Here is a 24,499-nt window from a genome sequence, read left to right on the forward strand (position 1 = left end):
GCATTTTATTAAGAAAAGTTAAAGGGGGGGGGGGGGGGGGGGGGGAGTTGTGAAATAAGCCAGCATGTGTCCCAGTTGTAGTGAGTTTTAGCTGGTCTCATAACATTTCTGGTCATGCAACAGGGATCCTAATTTACATAGTATATCTGTAAGATGGTTATCTTTATTCCAAAAGGCAGGCTCTCTCTCTGTCTCTGTCTCTGTGTGTGTGTGTGTCTGACACACACACACACACACACACACACACACACACACACAGCTCTTATCTAGTTGAAGGTCCCCCTTGGAAAACCCAAAAGGAGTGACAATATAAAGACAACTCCATTCACTCAGAAGACTATCCTGAAATTATTCTATACTTCATAAAGTAGATTTAGAAATAACTAGATTTTTCTCACCCATAATCTTAATTGTTTGGCTTTCCTCAACAGTTGGTGTTACATTAACTCTTTCCTCACTGCTGATAACATTAAATTTGTGCTGCCTCAAAAAATAACCTTCCCATTCATACACACTGCCCTTACACTGAGACACAGGCAACATAAGGGGGAATTGGGGTTCACATAAGCATCCCCTGTACCAACAACATAGCCCAAAGGCAATGAATGATCATTTAAGAGAACCAGGTGAACAGAGTTGCAAAGTTTCCAGAAGCTATATTTTTCCTTTAGCTTTAAAAAAAAAAAGCTCAGCCCACCATCTCCATCCACCGCCTCTCCCCACCCCAACCCCATCCCCATCTTCCCAAACCTTACATGGTAACTTAAATAGACATCAGCAAACAGCCGATTTGCAAGGCTTAGAAAAGATTTTCTTCTTCTCTGTATATATAGAGTTGGCTAAAAACTAAACTGCTTCTCCCTCCAGCTCCCTGAGCCCGGGGTGTGTGAATCTTGGGGTGGGGGTAGGGGGTGAGCCAGAGTTCCATGGCTTTGTGTCCATCCGTGCAAAAGAACCGGTTCTCCTTTCTGCTTGACCCGCTTTCCAGCAGCCCAAATCCTGCGCCCCTTCCTTTCATTCCGGGGGGGAGGGGTAGTGTTCAAGACTAGAGGGGGAGTCTGCTCGGTGTCTCGAAGTCCTCGCCCCACCCCCCCAGCCCGTGTGAGTGTGCGCTGCAATATTGCGCGAGTTGCTGGCATCTTTTCAGACTGGGTGTCGTGTGCTCTCGGGTTGCAGCGAACGGCTGGCCGGCAGCCAGGGGGACGTCTATTTAAAAAAGACAGCCTGCTCGGCAATAATCAGTCTCTTTAGAAACTTCTCCGGGGGAAAAGTGTTGGGAGAGCTACAAAGTGCTGGTGCTTTTATAATATTTTTCCCCTTCCTCCTCCTTCCGCAGGACTCTTCTTCGTGCTTTTCAGAGAACCTGGCGAGTTGGAAGAGGTGGTGGACGGGAAAAAAGAGGAGTTTTTAGATATATATAAAAAAAAATCTTGCTTATTTTTTTTTTAATTTGTTTTTTCTAGCGGGCAGTGTTCTACCTGCTCGGTGGCAACCCCGATCCACTTGATGCATTCATAGGGAGGACAGGGAGTTCACACTTGGGTGTGATCTTCAATTTTTTGGAAACTTCTCCCCAACCTTTAAGTAAATTTTCTGGTGGTTGCCTTAGGGTGACCTGTCTTGAGGGGCTTTTTTTTTTCACTTTAAAAAAAAAAGCAGGTGAGCTGGGATTTGGGGGGGGGTTATTTTACCATTCCTCTTTTTTCTCTCACCTGGCGATTTTTTTTTTTGCCCCAAACTATTGCAAGCCTTGATTCTTGCAACTGAGACCAGCTCTCCCATCACCTCAATTTTCCCCCCAACACTTAAAAAAAAAAACCCAGACCCCGGTAGAGAGAGAAAAAGGAGGAAAGCCCTCGTCTTGCTCCCAAGACAATAGGTAGCTGGGCAGATTTTGAGGCTCTACCCTCCACACACACACCCTGCCCCCACAGTCTCCCCAGCCTTGTACCGTGCCCCAAGGTAAGGGGGAACTTTAGGAAGATGGTGCTGCCTACGGTGTTCCTGCTGCTGTCCGCCTGCATCGGGGCAGCCCAAGGCCTGGGCTCTTTCGTGCACTGCGAAGCGTGCGACGAGAAAGCCCTGTCCATGTGCCCCCCGAGTCCCCTGGGCTGCGAGCTGGTCAAAGAGCCCGGCTGCGGCTGCTGCATGACCTGCGCGCTGAACGAGGGGCAATCGTGCGGGGTGTACACCGAGCGTTGCGCCCAAGGGCTCCGCTGCCTCCCCCGACAGGACGAGGAGAAGCCCCTGCACGCCCTCCTGCACGGACGCGGGGTCTGCCTCAACGAAAAGAGCTACCGAGAGCAAGCCAAAATCGGTGAGGGAACCTTATTCTCCGGGTCATTCATTGCGCGGCGGGAGGTTGGCGGGGAAATGCTTGAAACCCATTATCTTCCCTTCCTTTGCAAGTGGCTTGGAGCCAGCCTGGACTTGGGCGTTGGGTTTTTTTTTTTTTTTTCTCCAGGACTCTGGAGCCACCTGCCCAATCCTGCAGTTCTAGGCTGCTTCGCAAGCTCACGGAACCCACCCACCCCACCTCTCTTCCCCCATTCTCCTTTTGCTGTCCCTCCTCCCTTCTCCCAATTCTGATCTCAGCCGGAATTCTCTACTTCAGCCCCTGACACCCCCAGACCTCCAGGTTGGGGTGGGGCTTTCCATTATTAATTTCCCACCCATCCCCTTCGCAACTTGTTCCTAACTAGAAAACAAAAAAGATCCGCCGAGAATCTTCTTGAATTGAGGGCTGTCTTTTTTTCCTCTCTGCTGAACCCCTTGCCACCCTTTCATGCTCCCTTCGCCCGTTCTCTGTCCACTTACGTAATTCTTATGACCCTACTTTCATTACCAATGGCAAATTGCTTCCTAAAGGGCTGTTTTATTTTAATTTTTCTCATGCCAAAGAAGCGCTTTTGAACTTGGGATGAATGATGGGCTTTAAAATTCAGAATTCCTTCTCTTCACATCACTGCCGCCACCACCTCCTTCTCGGCGCGCACCTTCCAGCCTGGCTTGGCCGCCTGCCCAGTCTCCATCCGCAAAGGCGGAAAGCTGGGCTGCTTCTCTTAGCTTTTTCCTACCCGCTCTTTCCCACCAAAAATTTGAATAGTACCGCGGGGTAAAGGTGAGGGTGGGAAGGTGGCGGGAGAAAGATTAGTGACTGCGAAATCCAACCTCCTCCAGCTGCTCTCCACCCCACCCTTCCCCGCCTCCATCCATAATATTTCCAACCGAGTATGTGGCAGATCCCTACGGGTTGGAGAGTAAGTGTACTGGGAGCCAAGACCATATTATATTCAAGAGATGAGGGGGGGGGGGGGCACGCTAGAAGCATCGGAGTTTGTGCAACTGAGACTCCCAACCTGTAACGTCCGCCCATTCCTTACTCCCCTTGGGTCCCCCCGCCCGCCCCCCGTAGAGCATCCTGGACTCCTTGGCCTGAGTGATTGACAGGGCTTGGGGCTCAATGGGGAAAGGTCTGAGGCTCCTTCCTTTTCCCATTCCCTTTCGACTTTACCTGATCTCTAAAAAGAGAGGGAGGGAGGAAAAACGAGAGAGGAACCTGAGCTAAAGGTCCCAGATCAGGGCCACGGGCACGTCCCGCCCAGACTGACTGTAATTGACTCCTTTCAGGAGGGTTTAGAAAGCTGCGCTTAGAAATTCTGAACTCGGAGAAGTCTCCTGGCTCGGATCCCGGTGTGCCTCCCTCCCCACCCCCATCCGCCCACCCCCAGCCATGTTGCCTCCTACCCCCACCCCACCACATTCTCCTGCGTTCTAACCCCTCACACACACTTTTCCATAGTGCAATATAAAGGACTTGTGGTGTCCGGGAGCTGGGTGGTAGAGGTAGCCAAACGCCTGGAGGCAGGATGGCTTTCCTAGGTAACGTCTTGTGGCTTGAGTGTCCTAGGGATTTTCTGTCCATATTCCCCGTTCCCATCCCTCCGGCCCTCCTCAATGAGCCTGGTCCAGCAAATAATTCCAGGGCTTGGGAAAGGTGGTGAGGACTGTGGAGAGGGCGAGGCGCGGGGAAGGTGGCCCAGAATCCAGTTATTTTTATTAGGAGCCTAAGGAAAAAAAAAAAAAGTGGGGGGGGGGGGAAGGGAGCGGCCCGACCGGCCTTGATCCTCAGAAATGTGAATTTGAACTAGCTTAGCGCCGGGGAAAAGGTATGAGTTGATTTCCTGTCTTGGAACCTAGCACACAGTGTAATAACCTGGTCACACTGAAACTATGCAAAGTATCCCCAAACAGCGTCATGCGCCGTTCTTTCATTCCTCTGTGTGTGGGAGAGAGACAGACAGACAGACAGACAAGGAAAGAGATTGAAAGGCGGAGAGACAGAGATAGAGAGGGGGGAGAGAGACAGAGACAGAGGAGAGACGGAGAGAGCGAGGAGGGGGACGAGGAGGAGGGGCGGGGATCCGTTGGTGGAAGGGGTGGGGAGACAGACCAGTCAAGGTGAACAATATGAAGAACCCTGGCATCCCAATGCTTAGAGGCCAGATCGTTTCCTAAGCGAGATGCGGCCATAAACTGCGGCTTCCCTCCCCCACCCCCACGCCTTCGAGCAACTGGCCGGTGCTAGCCCCGGCCCCCTCGCTGCGCCTTCTTTCGGGCGCCCCTCCTGCCCCACCTCCGCCGCCCGTGGAGCAGGTGTCTGACATACGTGAGCTGGTTGGCTTTGCCTGAAGATTTCTTTCTCCTGGGAACGGGCTCTGGCCACATTTTGGAAGCACCGAATGTTCGACCGTTCTGAAAGGGAAGGTGGGCATTTATCGCCTCGCCCTCCCCCTCACAACAATTTAAGGGGGTCCTTGAGAGTTACAGAGTAGGGTTGTTTAGAATAGATTTAAGCAGATGATGGCACAGAGAAGCTAGACTGGTAGAGGGGAAATTGAGTTTCCTTTTCTGCAATCTCCTACCTCTGCCACCTCCTAGACTTCCCCCCTTTTGAGAGACGGGAGTGTGAGTGAGAGTGGAAGGAGAAATGTCCAAGGTGACTGCGTTTATCCTAAGAGTGAAGTGAGGGGAAATCCATTTAAAAAATAAGCATTTCTGAGATCAGAACCAGGGAAGTAGAAATAAGCCATGGCCTCTGCAACGTAAAGTGTTAAGAATGAAAAAGAAAGACTAGGAGAGTATATCTTCATAGGCCTGTTGCTGTGCAACTAGAGGGAGCTCAAGAGCTGGGCTGCTCTTACCCATTTGGCTCCAAGTCCAACGGCAGAGAGAGCTTGAAACAGAAGTGTGTTCAGTTAGCTGGACAGTCAAGACTTGAGACAGAGTTACAATCACAAGATACTATCCTCCGTGCAGATACAAACAGTGCAATTAATCGGCAACAGTCATTTTATTAAACACCTACCTACTGTGTGCTCAGCACTGGGCTAGCTCTAGTGTGAGGTAATTAGGCAATGGGGGAGGGAGATAGGTTCAAGCTTTCAATCTATTCAGGTGTTGGAGCAGAAAATAATAGCATATATCTAATATCATTTTATGGATTGTTTTACATAAATTTAATCCCCAGAACAACTCATTGAGATAGGCAGGAGCAAGTGTTAATTTCCCTATTATACACCTGAGGAAACAGAATCCAGTGAATCCGTTTCATTCACTGTCACCCGTTAGCAAGTGTCGCATGTAGGACTATATCACACTGATTTTTATCTGTGGGACATGGGGGGGGAATCCTCGACTAATTCAAAAAAAAAAAACTCATTAAGATTTTGAGGGTATGAAATTTACAGCCTTTTGGCCAGCAGGTGGGAAGGGTGGGGCTAGGTAGGTGTCAGTAAGCCCTCTCAATTTCTGGATTCATGGTCAGCCTAAGCATACTTCCCTGCCTAGTCCAAGAGCCATGTGGAAACTGAGTTCCAGAGCTGGCTTTATTAGCCAAACTCATGTCCATTCAGTTGAACAAGCTCATGGAAAAATGAGGATGCCAGATTCCTTCTTCCTTTCCTTTCCATTCAAAAAAAAAAGGCCTTTGAAAGGTTTCCTAGTGAGCCAACCATAGCTAAAACTGGGAGAGCAACAGACAGATTAAATTCTAACTGGATTTTTTTCTTTTTTCCAATTTCCTCTTTTTTTTCTTTCCTTCCCCCCACACCCTGTCAATTCAAACAAGAGAAATATGCAGCACGTCAAAGAAAGCTATCTTTCTCCCTTTTTCTCTTTTTTTCTCCTAATACTTCTTTCCTCTTTTTTCCCTATTTGCCTCCCTCCCCACCTCCTTTCTGTCTCCTCCCCTGGGTTTCACCCTTGGTTTTGCCAGATGGGGTCCAGCTTTCACAGACACAGAGGAACTATAGCTTGATAGATAAGAACTTGAGTTGTGGGGAAGGGGAGGGAAGAAGAGGGGTCAGGTATACCCATAGCAGTAGCCTGGAAAATTGTACTGGATTAGGGGTCAGGGTGAAGATGAGAGCAAAGATCAGGGGAGTCTCTGAGGAAAAGGGAGAAAATATGTATATGTATGTGTCTTTATGCATGTGTATGTATGAAAGGGAATATATATGTGGAAAATAATATATATTCTATACATACACTATATGTAATGTATATATATCATCTTATATGCATGCATAATGTATATATATATACACATAGTGTATGTATGTACATAATCTTTATTTAAAATTTGAGCATCTCATTGACCACTGACATTCTTGATATAAATGATAATGAGACCCATCTAACTTTGGAGAAGAAATTGCCAAACCCTATATATATTATATATACACATACATACTATATATAAAATATATATGTATATATAAGTTGTTTGTTTATGTATGTTTATATGTCTGAATATATGTATATTTATATACATACATACTGTATACATGCATATGTAATGAATGTATGTATGTAATCTTTGCTTAAAGTCTGAGCATCCCATTGATCACTGACATTCTTGATATGAATGATAAATGAGACTCATTCAACTTCAGAGAAGAAATTGCCCAACTCTAGACTTTTATGTCCTAGAAACTAGAACCAGGTCATGAATCTAAATTTGAATAGTTTTCATCTAAAATGAACTTGAAATGTGTAGATGAAACAGATCAGGTACCAGATGAGAGAGGGCAAGGAGAGGAGAGAGAGAAGAAGAGGGCAGCTACTGGCAGAAATAAAGGAGAGGTTTCAACAGTTTTGTTTTTGTCACAGAATATTTCTTTGAAGTCACTGGTTATGGAGTTGATCTAAACAGTGCATCTAAGGCCAAACTCAAATCCACAGAACTAAGCAGATAGTAGACACTTTTAGATAGAAACATATTTATATTTTTGCTAGTATTGTCATCTTATATACAGAATCCAGAAAACTTATTTTGTATTTGCAAAATGTATATGTTTTTACAAAATACAATCCTTTGGGGGAAAATCTTTAAGATGAATCTGCCACTGCTAATGTCAATCCTGGAGAATTCTGTGTGTGTACCCATGCACTAGCAGTAAAGTTCCTATTTCATCCTCTTCCTTCCCTTTCTTCAACTCTCTGGGCTAATAGGATGACTTCTTATTATCAAGAGAAAGAATTTTCTCTTCAGAAACAGGGGGATGGATGAAATGATCTCTGAAGGACCTTGCCATCAGCAGGTTTAGCAAAACAGTTCTTAGCTAAGGTTTTCTAATTTTTTTAATTTTTAATTTTGATTTTTTTTTTTATTGAACAAGAGGAAGAGAGTTGATAAAGGAGAAAGAACATGGGTGGAGAGATAAAGAGCCTGAACTCATTTTATTTTATTGAATATTCATTTTAAAGATCAAAAGACTTGGTTGAGAAACTAAAGGGCATATCCACCCAGTTATGCAGCATTGATACTGTCCCTAAGCAGGAAAGGGAAGGAAATTCCTGCCAAGTTGATCTTGTGCTCCTCTTGGGAGAAGGGAAGATGTTGGATCTGCCAAGGGCACTATGAGGTCAAAGTCAAGTTAGAGGTACCAGAATTGCCTTGCTCTTTTCCAGAACCAAAGCAAATATACAGTGATATTCAACCTGTTTTCTAAACAGAGATGTAGAGCCCTGAGTTGCCACTAGGGGGCATCTAATGGAAGTTGGACCTATGAGCTCCCAAAGTCTGAATTTTTCTTTGGGGATGTTTAAAAATGAGAGAAGGAATCCTGTTTATACAGTGGCTTAGCACCATGAGATAAATCTTTGGAAAAAAAACCTCCTCCCAATCTGGAAAAATGAATAGGCACTTATAACAATGTATGGTTCTAATTAGTCCGGAATCTTCCCCAAAATCTGGTATAATACCTCAGTGGACTATTTGCAACCCCCAGTCCTGCCAAATTCTGAAACTACACCAAAAGGCTGAATTTATACTTCTACGCAGGGCCTATGCTTGAGGCTTTGAGATTTCCTTATAGTTAGATATCTGGAAAAAGGTAGTATTATTTTAGGTCAGGGGTCCTCAAACTAGGACCCACGGGCCAGATGAGGCAGCTGAGGACTATTATCCCTTTCACCCAGGGCTATGAAGTTTCTTTATTTAAAGGCCCACAAAACAAAGGTTTTGTTTTTACTATAGTCCGGCCCTCCCACAGTCTGAGGGACAGTGAACTGGCCCCCTGTTTAAAAAGTTTGAGGACCCCTGTCTTAGGGAGATTGGTTGAGGGGGTTAAAGAGGAGTCTTCCCTGCCCCCCCAAAAAAAATAATATAATACAAGAGCTGTCTCCTCTCAATAATTTTAGGCTATAATTTTCTCCTCCTTCAATTTCTGTCTCCACCAGTGGTTGAGATTTCTATTGGAGTGTTCTGGGGTAGATCTCAGCTTTCAGCCCCCTCCCTCCCCTAGTACTAAAACAACTCAAGATCATCTTTGCTCAGCTCCTCGCCCCACTTCCAACTCCCAGAAGAACATTTGCAGGGAGCTAGAGCCAGGGAAGTAGGCATCTGCTTCCTCATCCTCATCCTCTGCTTTGATTTCCAGACTAGAGTCCCCTTGTCAGACCCAAACCAGGCACAACCCAAGAGAAGGGGAGGTGTCATGGGGCAAGAAAAGATACCCACTTGCTCCCTGCTTCTCTCTTCCTTCCAATACTAAGGATTGTTGAGGAGATACACTTACTTGCCTTAGTGTACAGTGCAGCATGGACTACCCCGCTCCATTCTGGGCAGCTTGAGTTCTGATGAGTCATGAGTGGAAATGTCCCCAGGGCCAGGTCAGAGAAATAAATAAATGTGTAACTGAGAACTAGACTGCTTCTTCCTCTTCTCTTTTCTCCTCCCCCTTCTTCTCTCACTCCTCTTTCTTCTTCATAGAGCTTTACTATCTCCCTGCTATCCAACTCTCCTAATTTTCTGTATATGTATATATATGTATACATGTATATATTTTTACAAAATACATGTGGATGTATATTATACATATGTACATGGGGATATATAATATATGTATATAATGAAGGACTCCATTACAGCCAAGAATAGGGACAGAGACATGCTAAAAGACTATTGTCTCAGCTTCCAAATTAAGGGATTGAACCCAGAAAGTGAAAAGGAAACCTAATTGGTTTATCACTGCCTCTGTCTGTGCATCAGATCTCCATTTAGTAAAGATGAAGCAGAAAACATGGTGGAAAGAGAATTGGAGGGGGAGAGGAGCTTACCCAGGAGAAAAATTGAGAAGGATAATTTAACTAGCAATTCAATAAACATTTATTAAGTCTCTATTATGTGCCAGAAACTGAAAATATAAAGACAAAAACCAAAACAGTCCCTGCTCTCAAAAAACTTAAGTTTCACTGAGTGGAATATATATTTATGTATGCATGTATGCATTCATGTATGGAGAGAGGGGGAAAGATGACTACAAAATACAGTATCCCAAAAGTCTTAGTGCATTTTAAAAGTATAACTTCAAACTGACCAAAGACTTTTAGGACATCCCACATAGACAAAGTGGAACTATTTGGGGGGTAAAAAAGCATTAATATGCTGTTCTAAGAGGTTATATTTGCACTTAGGTCTTCAAATACATGAACATTTTCTATTTAAAGAGTGCCAATTACCTTTCATCTTCTCTAAAGCCAAAAAGAAGTATGAGGACATAAGAAAGAACTTGCCTGTGATGAGAGCTGTCCAGGTTTTAACTGGTCTCAAAAGAGAGTTGTAAAATCTTCTTCCCATCAGCCTTCTTGACTATGATTGGGCATAGTATTTCTTTAGAGTAGAAGTAGGTGGAGATAAAGAAGTGAACCCCAGTATTCTTCAATTATTACTGTGGCCCATCTATCTCAAATAGTAAGATACTGAACTTCACAAAAAACAAAAGTTGGGGGCACATTGGGACTCAAGGAGATAAAGGGGAAGGGTAACACTTGATAAGAAAGGAAAGTGAAAAGGAAACCTATTCTCCAATTGTCTTCCTCATTGGCCCTGGAAGTTAGTACCATTTCCTCCTTTAGTTTTTCATCTGAGACTTAACCAAAATTGTACCAGAACTAGGTTTCCTCATTGAAAGTGTTGGGAAGAAGTGATCTACAGGTAAATTGGCATGTGATTTCCATTCCTGAAGACCCTATTTAACTGAGCTGGCCATAACCGAGATGCTCTTGAATCATTATTCTCAAAACTTTTCTCCTTTATTTCTTTTAACCCATACTTTCCAACAGACCTAGGGTTTGCCCCTGAAAGGAAACAATAGAAGATCAGGAGAACAATATGGGAGAGAGGAAAGATAGGAATGGCCAGCAATCAGGAAGTCCTTTCTTACCATTAGTCAGTTATTCTCACTGTATTCTCATTCACTCTATATATCTATACAGATAGATGGGAATCTGAAGACCGCCTAAAAACACTACTAAATTAGCCACCAGCAGGGACTACTAAGACAGATGGATTGAGAGGCCCAATGTGTCATTCCTGTTCGTCAAGTCATAGATTTAGAGCTGGAATAGAACCCTGAAAATCTTCTAGTCAAATCCTCCAGTTATATAAGACAAGGAAAATAAGATCCAGACAGGTTGAGATCCAAGGTCATAAGAGTGTAAGTGGAATTTAAACTGGAATCTTTTGACTTCAAACCCAATGCTCTTTCCCACTGTACCCTTGTTCGTAATGGTGAAACTGAGGCGCAGGGAGGTCTCAACTCCCTTTTGGTCACAGCCTCGGCCCCAAATACACCATCTCATCTCCTCTTACAGAGAGAATGGCACTCAGTTAGAGGGAGTCAGGCTCTCCAGCTCTAACAAGTCAATACAGTTTTCCGAGTCTGCCCTCCCCAAGCCAGCAAATTTTCCCCTTGCTTCTTCCTTTCAACATGACAGTTGTCTCGGTTGGTTTTCCTCTTGGAAGGTTGGTGCCCATTTCCGTTCCAGCCTATAATTCAGGTTAAAAGAAGCCCAGAACATGTGCGTCTGACACTGACCACAAAGGGAAAGAAAACAGTCCCTTCCAGGAGCCTGGGGAAAGACAGACTCTGGCCAGTTAGAGAGTGGGTAGGAGGAGGAACCAGGGAGGAGCCTTACAAACCTCCACCCAGTCCTACCCAGCTCCCTCCCCACCCCCCACACACACCTTCTCTTTTTCTGCAAATTGCCATTGAGTCATTTGGCATGACGGGCTAGGAAACTGTCAGACCTCAGGAGAATGAGACGCTTTTTATATTATTTTCACAGTCATCATCCAGTCTTTTGGTCTCCCAAGTGGTGGCAATATTCCCAGGCCCAGGTCCTAGCAGGAGGCTGACTGGTTGGCTAGAATGGTAGGGGACAGAGGTGATGATTCACCAGCTCATGCCTTACCATCTGCATCTAAACCCAAGTTTAGGTGGGTACTTTTGGTATAGAAGAAGAGCCCAGCAAAGCTTGGGGATTTCTTCCCTTTTTCTGCTTTCTAAAGCAAGTAGGTCAATAACTTAAGTGTCACATCAACCACTGAGGCTTAAAACTTTCCATTTTTAGTTTTATTATGGCTAATTTGTAAACTATTCTAGTAGCATCTCTAGAATTGCAGAACCATGGACTGTTGGACTGGAAACCTTCGAGATAATCTAGTCCCTGTGATTGTTATGATAAGAGAAAGCAGGGACAAGATTAGAAGGAAACCCAATCTATTCTCATGTTCCACACATGCTGGTTGGTCACTCAACGCTTTGGTTGTGTCACCAAGTATGGTCTCGGCTCTGAATTCAAAGTCAATCTCAACCTTCCTTCTCGATGACTGTGAGCCCATAACCATGTTATGAGCAATGGCCCTGGATGTCAGAATTGCCATTTGCATTTGGAAAAAGGGTGGAGGCGGATGGGCTGCCTCTGAGTGGCAGACGTGTTCTCATGGTAGAATACTTGGAAGAGCGTCAGGCAGCAGAAATGGGCTTGGACCTCAAGGAGTGGGCTTTCCAGAGATTGTTGACTGATATTACCAAGAATAGGGCCAAGAAGCATGGCTCCTTTTTTCTCCCATTTTCCTCTGGGGAATGGCAGGCCAAGCTTAGAACTACATGTCTCCTGGAAGAGTCTCCTACTATGCTCAAATTCCTTCACATCAATTCTGCAAAATTAATCGTGAGAGTGAATGGATAGCTGCCGAGGGTCTTTATGTTTGCCAAAGGAATAAAACAGCAGGAACATCAAAGTAACTTCCAGTCTCTCTGCTCCAATCTAACATGCACATGGCTTCCAAAAGTCTTTTCAAGGCTCAAGTCTGACCATTTAACTCCTTTGCTCAAGAATGGTCAATGGCTCCCTGCTGCCTCCAAGATAAAACACAAACAGCCTAACTTTAGAGGACTTCCACCATTGAGCTCCAAACCTACCTTCCAGCTTTCTGTCATATTAGTCATTACTTTCACCTTCCCAGTCTTATCTCAAATTACTTCATGTACTTTGTGTTCCAGCCAAACTAGATTACCAGCTCCCCATTCCATCTCCCTCCTCTATGCACAAGACACTTAGATTAGTGTCCCCACTCCCTCATCCCATATCTGGAATTCACCCCTTATCAGCTCCTTGCCTACCATTAAAGCTTCGTTCCTAGGTAGGGAAGTCTCTTCTACCTCCCCAATTATTAGTGCTCTCAATCTTCTTGAACTACCTTGTAGTTAGGCATGTGATAATGGAAGCATCTTTGAGGGCAAGGGAGCTATTCATTTCTCCATGGCCTAGGCTAATTCTCAGCAAAGACTAGAGGCTCAATAAATTCTTGTTAAATTGAATTGAAGACTGCTTTCCCTGGAAAAGTGAGATGAACCTGTACAGAGATTATTCCAGGTGTGTTCATGCTATATGCAGGTGTCTGAGACATCATGAGAGTTAGAGGTAATGTTGTTTAGGAGGAAACCCAAAACTATTGGTTGAGCCTAGAAATATACTCCTAATCAGAAGTCAGGTATAGAGGCTTAGGCAAGGAGAATTATTTATAGTCATATGTAAATCAAAGGGATGGGAGCAGACAGAGCAGGGTAAAATTAAGCCTTGTATCAGTGAAGTCATTTTATCTCAGGATTAGAGGGCATCTCCTAAGAGCTTGGGGACCAAAAATAAAGCCCTTGGTGACATCCTGACAAGGGTTTCCAGAGCTAGGGAGTTAGGCTCAGGGCCAAGGATAAATGGTGAAAGGCAGACAAGATATTGGAGGCTAGCATGCTTTTTGAAGTGCTGACTCTCTACATGAGTTTGAATTGTGACCAGAAATGTGTAATTAAACTCTCTGAGCCTCAGTTACATTTTCTGTAGAAATGAAGGTAATAATATTTGTATTTCTGATTTTATTACAGAGTTGCTTTGAGGAAAGAATTTGCTATGCCTTGGGGTCATATAATTGGAAGGTATTCAGTCAAGTTCAACCAGCCTTCTCATTTCATAATAAGAACCAAGGTTGACGTCCTTGTCCAAGGTCACATGGATAGCAAATGGCAGGGTTTCAGTCCCGAACCAGCACACCGTCTTCTGTACGATTAGATCTCCCTAAAAACACTAAATAAAGGGGAATCATTAGTTCTTTGTACAAAGCACTTTGGAAAGTGGATTTGAACTTGAAATGGAATTCAGTTGACTTACTGAATCACTCTGTTCCCCAAAAGCACTTAAAACTTCTGATGTATCCCAGATTCCTAGGAAACAGGGGATGAGAATCTTCTGGTGCTCACTGTTTCCTGGGTCTGAGGATAATAATTATTTAAGATTATGTCACCAGTCAGATATTGTTCTTTACAATCCAAGACCTCTATAGCTTTTTCTTTCATATTCACATAGTTAGAGAAGCTGTGTCAAAAGTCACGTAACAGAGATAATAGAAGCGGAACATCTGAGAATGAGATTAAAAAGAACACACCTATAGATGTTGGTGGGTATGAATGTAGGGGATATAAAGCCCAGATCCTATTTTTATCCAGCTCTAGACACCCTCTCCTCATACACTTATTCCAACTCACTTAAAGGCAGTAGAAGCTCTAGAGCTTAATAAATATCTATGGCCAATTTCTTCTACTTGCTTTAGACTTTCCTGTTCATTGGGGTCTTTGTTCCTATATCATAATAGAAGAAAGAGGAAGTTGGAGACTTAACTGGAGTGGGTTACTGTAAATAAATTAATCTCTCTTCTGGAGACATGGTTGCCGAGGTTACCCTTCTTCTTAAAGAATCCCTCCTGAAATTCCTTGTTCCCATTTGGTTCCGAAGGCATGGGATCCAAACAACGAGTGGGGAAAAGAGGAAGGTGCAATGCAGGGACAAAATGAAAAAAGGGTCAGGGAAGGTTTGTGAATTGTGCCCCATCTATTCAAATTCATATATAGATGAACAACTCAAGTTAACTTGAGTTAGCTGTCCTGGTGCTCTTAGGACTGGAGAGTGCCCAAGACTGAATTAGATCTCTCCCTCCCCCACTTTGATCAGGAAAGGGTTAATGTTCCTTGTCTTTTCCAGAGATTGTTCAGATCTTAATTGAATCACCAGGCTGGGAAGTCTTGTGGTGTAAGGGAAAGCCACTGAAAAGCTGAGTGGGGACTGGAGTGAAGAAAGGAGAGGGAAGAGAAAGGGGAGAGGGGAACAGGACAGAAAAAGAAGAGAAAGAAACAGGGGGGTGGAATTGGAAGAAAAGAGAAAACTAATGTAGAAATCTCCTCCCTAAGCACTGAACCCCAGAAAACCCAGTCTTCACCAGAAAACCCCAAATATAAGTCCTGCAGGAAGGGGGGAAAACAGTGAATTGTGGATTATCACATTTGCTGAGGGCTCAGGACAAGGAGTATCTGTTCCCCCAAATCCCCCAAGTACTTTGGACTTTAGAACCAAATGTCTGAGGCCCTCTGTCCTCCTCTGTCCAGACATAGGTGGCATCTGATTCCAGGGAGACAGAAGAGCCTTAAAACTGGGTCAGAAAGCCAAAATTAAAGGGGCTGTGGTTGGAAATTTGGGGAGAAAAGAGGGCAAAGATGCTTATTAGATTCTCATTTGGGCTCTCCTCCACCCCAAAGTTGGACGTAATGTGAGAGAAACTGAAAGTCCCATCTTCTAAAAGTCCAGCCCTCAAAAGGATAAGACCATAGGGGCCCATTAAGTCTGTCAGACTGACCTGAGGTTTCCAAGGATGGAATAGTAAGCATTCTGCATGCACCCTCTCCCTCCTCCCCCCACCCACCTTGCCAAAGAATTTAGACAGGGAGAAGAGAGTTCTGGGCATGTGTGTACTTTTTCCCTTCTCCAAGACAATTTCTGTTCCAGGTGATCAGAAATAGCCACAAGGTTGCACAAATGCATTTCATAGCTCTCTTGTTTATCCCATTCTTCTGTTCCCAAATTTCTATCACTGCCCACCTCCAGCCCCTTTTAAAAAACCCTTTCCAATGCTCACATATCTCCATGTCCCTTTAATTACTGGAGAGAACCACAGCTAGCAGGAGAAAATTTGGATGGTGTGAGCATGGCAGGCCCACAAATTCCAGGTTGAAGAAGTTGTTTATATTCATAATAATTTATAATTCAGCTCTGACCCCATACAGAAGGCTGTGGGCTAGCTCTGCTTTTCCTTGCCATGTATCTCTGTCTCCCTCTACTGACTAGCTGTGGGCCCTGTCCTATCTTTAACTAATTGTTCTTTGAAAATTCAACAGAACAGACTAAAAAGCTCTTCTTCCTCACCTGAATTACTCCCCCTCTAGCTTTGGTCCTAGTACCCTAGAATTTAGAGCTGGAGTGAAACTCGGAGATCATTTAGTCCAGAGATTCTTCACATTTTCTCTCTCACAGACCCTTTTAGTACCAGTCCGGTGAAACAAATGGATCTCTTTGCAGAAAAGGTTTCAATACACAAAACCAAATCACTATAATGACAAATAAAAATACAACATGAAATAGTTATCAGAATATTATTTAAAAACGAGTTTGTAAGCTCCAGGTTAAGAACTCCAGATTTAGTCTACATGCTTTCATTTTCCAAAGGATAATAGATTCAGAGAACTAGTTTTTTGCCCCAAATCTAGGGCTTGTTCCTCTATAATTCTTCAGTATCACTCAGTCTTTTCTTCAAACTACTCTATCAATTCTTTTCTTACATTCCAATACTTTAAATCATGACTCTGCTTCTTCCTTTTTCTCTTAATCCCAAGAATATCTCCAAGAGTCTGTTGTCCTGTTAGCTCAAAGCTTGACAAAATGCACTTTATCTTTTATTGTTGTCCAACTTACTCTATCTATCTTTGTACTCCCAATGCCTGAAACATCTCCAAGAGTCTTCTGTTAGCCCACAACTCAACAAAGTGCACTTTATCTTTTATTAATGTCCACCTTGCTCTATCTTCATATTCTCCAAAGCCTGAGACTTGTGGAGTCAAGGTCAACAGTGAATATAATATGCATCTAGAAGGAGGTAAAACAAAAACAAAAAAAGCATGAGATAAAAAGTAGAGCCAAATCACGAATTTAGAAGTCTGACTTCTGACTCATTCTACAGATAAGGAAACTGAGGTTTAGAAGGGTCATAGGCTCATAGATCTTGGCCTGAAAGGAACTTCAGAGACCAACTACAATTTACAGATGAAGAAATTTAAGTTGAAGTTGACTGAGTGACTCATCCAAGTTCACCCATATAATAAGTAAGCATAAGGAATAGTTTTGGACCCCAGGTAATAATAACTAACTTCAAATCCAGTACTTTCTCCACTGTATCTATCATGTGGATTTCACTCATAAATCTCACTTTTCCCCAAAGTAGTGACAGATGTATTATGAAATAATCCTTGAAGTACTGACTTTACAACATGAAGAGGGAGAAATGTTTAAACTGCACGTCGTTGTTTGAACCCTGATGAGTAAAAGAGAGCAGTGGGAGTTTAATAAAAGCTTTAGGACTTATTCAATGAATCTTAAAACTCTCTTTCCCCAAGAAAAGCTTAACTAAAAGACAGTCAGCAGACCCCTCTGGGGAAATTAGAAAATTTGGGATGGGTTAGCTTGAACTGATAAATTGTTTACAGATTCCCAAGAAAGGATATTCACTCTTAGGAGGCTGATGAGTAATTGTGATCTCTTCTCCGGAAAAAAAGAAAAGGAAAAAGCTTTTAAATCGAAGCAGGACTGGTTAAGGTGGTGTGCCTCATAGTTGAGGGGTGAAAGATACCGAATTAGGTAGACAGACATGCTGTGGGCTTTCCTTTATAGGAAAACTTTCAGGACAGGTAAGATCAGGAAGGAAGGTGCTTCATCAGGTTGGGTATACTGTACAGAATAAGTGACTTGTAGAAAAGATAGCCTGTGGCATTGAAATCAGTCAACACCCTTTGCCAGCTGGAGGTGATGCAGAAAAAAACTCACCCCTGAGCTCTCTTCTTTCAGAGGTCAGCATTCTTGAGCTCCCAACTAAACAGGTGCATCTGGCGAAGGAGAATCTGTCAGCTGCCTGGGCCAGGTGCTGGCACAAGCCCAGAGGAAGGCAGGCCATTCTTTTGTTTGTCTTTCAGTCACATATTCCCAACCTTTTCTGCTTCTCACCCACTCCAGTTTCAAACTGGTTTAGGCAGGAGACTGGAAGTCACTCACCTCCCCCACTCATTATAACTGGACTCCCAGAATATTCCTAAACTCTTTCAGAAGAGCTAGTTGCTCTCCATCATCATCCAGCTGCCTTCTAAGAATAAGAATGGATGGTTAGTTATTGATATCGCCTCAATTGTTCAGCCACAACCTTCTCCAGAGCTAGATTCAAGTCTCATCCCCCCTACCTATGAACTTCTGCAGGACATTTAACCTCCTTGGTCTCAATTTCCAACTCTTTAAAAAAAAAAATAATGAGTTGGGCTGTATGAACTTTCAACTCAATTCTAGATGTAGGATTCTATGAAAGTCCCATCACTCCACAAATACGTTAGTTACATTACAAATAGTCCCAGGTCCTGAGTTCCAACTTCCTTAAAAAGCCCACACGTCTGAAAATAGACATCAAGTATACAATTTCACAATTATGTTCATTCTACTGTATTTTTAAGCCTCGTCAGGCATTTAAATTGTAAATAGTTTACACAACATTGTTATAAAAGAAGATATTTATATTGGATTACTTGCTATCTAGGGGATGGAGAAGCGAAAAATGGGAGGGAGAACAATTTGGAACACAAGGGATTATAAGGGTGACTATTAAAAACTATCTTTGCACATATTTTGAAAAACAAAAAGCTATTTTAAAAATAATTATATGTGAATGCATGGTGACAAAAGCAATAAAATTTAGAACTAATAAAAGAGAAGGTATTGAATGTTGGAAAGGTTAAAAAAAAAGGGGGGGAGGAGAAAAAAATTAATTGTGTAGAAATTAACATTGCTCACCAATCTTTTCACCTCTTTCCCTCCAATCAGCTTCAAATTCAGGGACAGAATTGAGATAGAGGATATTGTGTATAATATACTATAGGTCCATGCTGCCATCTTCTGGTTTTCTTGTGAAAACACATATGTCTCCCTTCTATTAAGTGACCCAGCCAGAACCAAGCAGAACCACGGTCCCAATCTCCTCGGGGATCTTGTCTCCTGGGGACAGGAGCAGTGAAAAGGTCTCATGCCTCGGTTAGAGCACTCCTGGCCTTTCAGCTCAGGATTCCATTCTGGAGAAGCCTGGTGCTCTTCAGCTCAGCATCTGAGCTACATAGACTAAAGGAACAGATGTATTTGGGGCTATTGTCAACCTATCCAGAAATCTCCCCCTAATAGTGCATCCTCCAGCATTGTTCTGGCTGGGCTTCTTGCCTATCTCTTACTCCACCAAACCTTTCCAGCTCCTAGTTGTTGTCTATAATAGTCTGTTCTCAAACTTTTGTTTTCAGTATCTTTATCCTATTAAAAATCATTGAGGATCTCTCTCTTGTTTATCTAGGTTATATTTATAGACATTTACCATATTGGAAATAAAAACTATTTTTGAATTTTTAGACCCTCTAAAAGGGTTTCAGAGATCCCCAGGATTCTCTAGACCATACTTTGAGAACCACTGCTAGAGAATGTGGCTAAGGGCCACCTCGTGGTGTTCAAGCTAAACTGCAATGCTGACTATGAACCAATGCAATTTAGGGATTTGGGATTACAGAGACGACTGAAGATGGGATTGTTGGCCTTCACCTCTTATTGAACCCCTAGAAACTCCCCCAAGAATATGATTTTTTTCCTCCCTGATTTTAGAGATAAAAAAAGCTGACTGTGAAAAGAAGGGAGGGACCTAAATGTTTATACAGGGGGCTAGTTACTGCTTGCTTGTTTTCAGTCCTGACTCTTCATGACCCTATTTAGAGTTTTATTGGCAAAAATCCTGGGCTGACTTGTCACCTCCTTCTCCAGCTTATTTTACAGGCAAGCAGAGTTAAGTGACTTGCCCAAGATCACATAACTCGTGTCTAAGGACTAATTTTAACTCAGGAAGATAAGTCCTCCCAAATTTAAGCCCCGTACTCAATCCACTGAACCACCTAACTTCCCATAAAGGGAGCAGTGGATTTCATGGGTAAAGAGACAGATTTGGACTCAATCTAGGGAAAAACATTTTAATGATTAGTCCCAATCCAAAGTGGATCCTATTATCATTCTCATTTCTTGTTCTTATCACCGCAGCTAGTCATTTTCCATTCACAAAGGATTCAGTGTTCTCAGGCAGAACCCTCAGGTTCCCACAACTTGAATTAACCTCAGCTGAAGGGAATAAGGGGTTCAGGGTGGTGCAGCAGGTTGAGTCAACGTGGTGTCGTGAAACACCCATTGAACTTGTAGTTATAAATTTTGGGAGCTCTGCCCCTTACTGGCTGGGCAGCATTGGATAAATCACTTAATCTCTTTGTTCCTTAGTTGTTTTTACCTCTAAAGGGGGAGGGGGGGTAATAATGCCAGCCTTGCCTGTTTCACAGGAACTAAAAATCAAAATGCAATCATGAATATAAAAGTATTTTGTAAATTTAGAATGATATGTAAATGTAACACAAAGAAGGTGATAAATAATGTGCTTGGGGAGATGAACTTAATCTGACAACCTCATCTGGAAAATAGCAATAAGAGGGAGGAAAGGAAGGAGAGAGAGGCAGACAGACAGAGATAGAAACAGAGACACAGAGACAGAGACAGAGAGAATAAAAGAAATAGAAAGTCCAGTTTCATTAAAGGTCATAAGTCAGCTAAGTATAGACTCTCATCAGCCCTCTCCTATATATAACTGCTTTAGCCATGGTTCAGCTGTCAGACTTTGTTGGCCTACCAGGATCCCTAAGTAACACTCTAGCTTGGTTGGGACAAAGATCATAGAGCCAGGTTGGGACATGAGGACTGAGGCAAGGGCAAAAGAAATAAGCCTAGACTTTCATTCCCTGTTCCTCTTTCCCTTTAACTCCTATGTCTGGGGTCCTGGGCTCCTCCCCTATCCCTCATTCTTTGGTATTTTTTCCAATTCATCTCTGCCCCTTATATCCCCCAATCACCTACTCCCCGTGCTCAAATATGTTTCTCTCCCAGCCAAAGAGAGGACTAACTAACCTGCTTTCCACATTCTCTAGCCATCAGACATTGTTGACATTAAAATAGCAATTCATACATGGATGAAAACAACAGCTTACATTTATATAGTGATTTACGATTTGCAAAAGGCTTTAGAAATACTGTCTCATTTTATTCTCCAGAGTAAAGACTGGGTTGTTTTTGTTTATTTGTGTTTTTTTTTCTTTTGCCTTTCTTTGTATTCTTAGCACAGTGCTTGGTACATAGTTGGAGTTTAATAAATGCTAGTTGAAAAATCAATAAAGAATAAATCATTTTTAAATGCTAGTTGATAGACCCTAGAAGACAGATGAGATTATTCTCATTTTTTAACATGATTTTTACAGAGAGGAAATTGAGGCAGAAAAATTAAATGATTTTCTCAGCATCAAAAAGTGAGGAAGTTTCTGAAGCCAGATTTACACTCAGGGGCTTCCTGACTCCAGTTCCAGCTTGCATTCCACTGCAAGTTTAATAGTGAATTAAGTGTCATAGGTATTCTTATTCCTATTTCCCAAAGGGAGAAACTGAGGCTCAGAGAAATTAAGCAAGTTTCCCATGATTTCACAACATCAGTTGAAATTTAAATCCAAATCTTCATGACTTTCAAGCCTTCTTAGACTGTCCCAGACTCCTCAGACTTCTCCATTGCTAACCAAATTGTAACTGCCCCTTTCTCCAGACTCCCCACCTTAGTCAAACAAAACCTGTCACACCTTGTACCAAAGGGCCTGCTCTTGCCTCTGCCTGAGCCTGCTCTATCCTGTCATCACCCCCCTGCCCCTTTCCCTCACCCTGTCTGCATTCAGAATGCTCTGCCCTCATTTCTGCCAGATAGATTTCTTGGATCCCAACCCATCTCTCCCATGCAACCTCCTTGACCCAACTGCATCAGCCTCCAGTGACTAGAGCCCTCTGAAACTGAAGTGCAGGCCTCTAGACTTCTGCCTCAAGTTGGATATTCCTTTGTCTTCCAGTTTCTCTCTTTGATGTACCCACTCTATCTTCTTCATCAGACTCTTAAGTTCTCAAGGTTATCTTCTCTCTTTTTATATTCCTCCCTAATACACATGGAGCAAGTAGCAAAGAACATCACATTTTGGAGACTTCTAAGATTTATCCTTAAAGCGACCACATAAGAAAAGCAGGACAAGTATTTTTATTCCCATTTTGTGGGTCAAGAAATTGAGGTTCAGATGTGATTCAGTTTAATTCCAGTGGACTTGTGATGAAGAGAGCCACCTGCATCCAAAGAGAGAATTACAGCATAGTATTTTCACCTTTTTTTATTGTTGGGAGATTTTTTGCTTGCTTGTTTATTTTTTCTCATTTTTTCCTCTTTTGATATGATTTTTCTTGTGTAGCATAATAAATATGAAAATATATTTAAAAGAATTACACATTTAACCTATATTGGATTATTTATTGTCTAAGGGAGGGAGAAAAGTTTGAAGCATAATGTTTTGCGGGGATGAATGTTAAAAACTATCTTTGTATTTTGAAAAATAAAAAGCTGTTAGTATATTAAAAAAGGAAACGGGCTTAGAAAGAGCAGTGATACAATCATAACACAATGTAATACAGTAATATAAGAAGTGGAAACAAACCCAGGTCTCCTGCTTCCAGATTTACTACTTCTTTATTTCCAATCATGGGAAACTTCCTTAATTTCTCTGAGCCCCAGTTTCTTCCTTTGGAAAATAGGAATAAGAATACCAGGAGGGCTCTGTAGACCCTGGTATTGATCTTCTTTTTAATTTCTCTTCCTAGAGAGAGAATCCCGGGAACATGAGGAACCAACCACTTCAGAAATGGCTGAGGAGACCTACTCCCCAAAAGTTTTCCGGCCCAAGCATGTTCACCTGTCTGAGATGAAGGCTGAGGCCCTGAAGAAAGATCGCCGAAAGAAGATGACCCAGTCCAAGTTTGTTGGTGGGGCTGAGAACACCGCCCAGTCCCGGGTCATCTCAGTCCCTGAGATGAGACAGGAGTCTGAACAAGTGAGTCCTTACAGAGACAGCTTCTGGTTTATTCTATCACCTATGCCTTATCCTTGACATTTCCTTGAGATGGCTAAGTTCCCCAATTAGGTGTTATGGGCTAAGGTGGGGAGGGAATTTCATGATTGACCTTGGAAAGAATCCCATCAGCCCCACTCAGAAGTGCGGAGTTATATTCTGTCTGGAGAAGATTTTGTAGACCTGAAAGTCTCTTCAAGAAAATTTCAGAAGTTAGGATCAGCCCACACCAGAGAAAACTAGCCTTGAGTTACTCCCATGGTCCACAGGATTGTGTGGCTTCCTCTACAATGGCACCCCTATCTAGTTTAACATTGGGACCCTGTGCTTGAAGAGCTTGGACAGGGAGTTCAGAAAAAGTAAAGAAAGGGAAACAAAGAGAGGAAAAGGGAACAAAGGCAAGGAAGAAGGGCTTTACACACTCTTAAAACCCTCCAAAAAAACATGGTTTCACATGGTAAGATCTGGTAATGATGTGGGGGGAAAAAATCATTAGTAAAAACTAATCAGAAAAGAAGGACTCAAATCTTATAAATGCCTTATGTCTTTAGGACTAAGCACCCTTGCAGAGGTCCCCCAAGGCCTTATCCCTTAGCAATTCCAAGTGATTGCCCTGACCTCTGTCATTATCACTTCTCCCTCTAGGGTCCCTGCCGAAGACATATGGAAGCTTCTCTTCAAGAGTTGAAAACCAGCCCTCGTATGGTTCCCCGGACGGTCTACCTGCCAAATTGTGACCGTAAAGGCTTTTACAAGAGGAAACAGGTAAGCATCGTCCCTCTCTCTATCCATCTAATGGAATCACGTAGTTGGAATTGCATGGGATCATGGGTCAGAAAATTAGGGTCCGAGATTATAACCCTAATGGGTTTGGGAAGGCTGGGGGAATATGATTTCTAGAGAACAAATTCCACTAGATAGCAAGACAGGAAGAAATCCCTTTCAATTTGATGCTAGGATAGGAAGGCAGAGAACAGGAGCTCAGAATTTTTGCTGGGTAAGGGAGGAAGTTAGCATCCAAGAAAGGGAAGAGTGGGAGTTGTGTAAGGAGGTAAAAGTCAAAGGATGCAGATTGCAGCCAATTTACAAGTCACCATTGTCTGGCACAATTATGCCAGATACCACATACAGAAATAGGTTGCGGTCAAAGGTAGGGCAGTAGTGGACAAGTAACTTTCACTTACTCTGGCTACTATCAGGACCAGTTTGATGAATAGTTAATGTCAACAGTGGGATTTGGAGAAGAGCACCAAACTGTCCTTTTGCAGCCATCTCCCCCTTCCCAGTGACATGGTGTCTGGGATGTCACCATCATAAAGAATGTTCATTCCTTTGGGTTAATGACTATTATTTGCTCACCCACACGTACATACACACACACACACCCCAAGTTGTAGTTTCTTAAAATGGAAACACGCCAGATAGTGGTAGTAAAACTTAATTGAGCTCTTCTCAACTACTTTTTTGAAGGGCTTAGGTAGTGTTGACTCTAGGCAGGTTGGAAGGGGGAGAGAATGAGAAAA

At 43.0% G+C, this 24,499-nt stretch overlaps 1 protein-coding gene across 1 annotated transcript in view; it reads left to right on the top strand.

The window, feature by feature from the left end:
* Window positions 1-1,224: 1,224 nt before the first annotated feature.
* The window catches only part of IGFBP5 (insulin like growth factor binding protein 5), a 28,929-nt gene continuing 5,654 nt past the window's right edge, over window positions 1,225-24,499 (top strand). The window contains exons 1-3 of the mRNA XM_031958079.1: window positions 1,225-2,317; window positions 22,729-22,958; window positions 23,622-23,741. Coding sequence (XP_031813939.1) covers window positions 1,984-2,317; window positions 22,729-22,958; window positions 23,622-23,741 — 684 coding nt within the window. The 5' untranslated portion in view covers window positions 1,225-1,983. The remainder of the gene's footprint in view (window positions 2,318-22,728; window positions 22,959-23,621; window positions 23,742-24,499) is intronic.

The sequence above is a fragment of the Sarcophilus harrisii genome, chromosome 3, assembly GCF_902635505.1.
Source record: "Sarcophilus harrisii chromosome 3, mSarHar1.11, whole genome shotgun sequence".
Classification (NCBI taxonomy): Eukaryota; Metazoa; Chordata; class Mammalia; order Dasyuromorphia; family Dasyuridae; genus Sarcophilus; species Sarcophilus harrisii.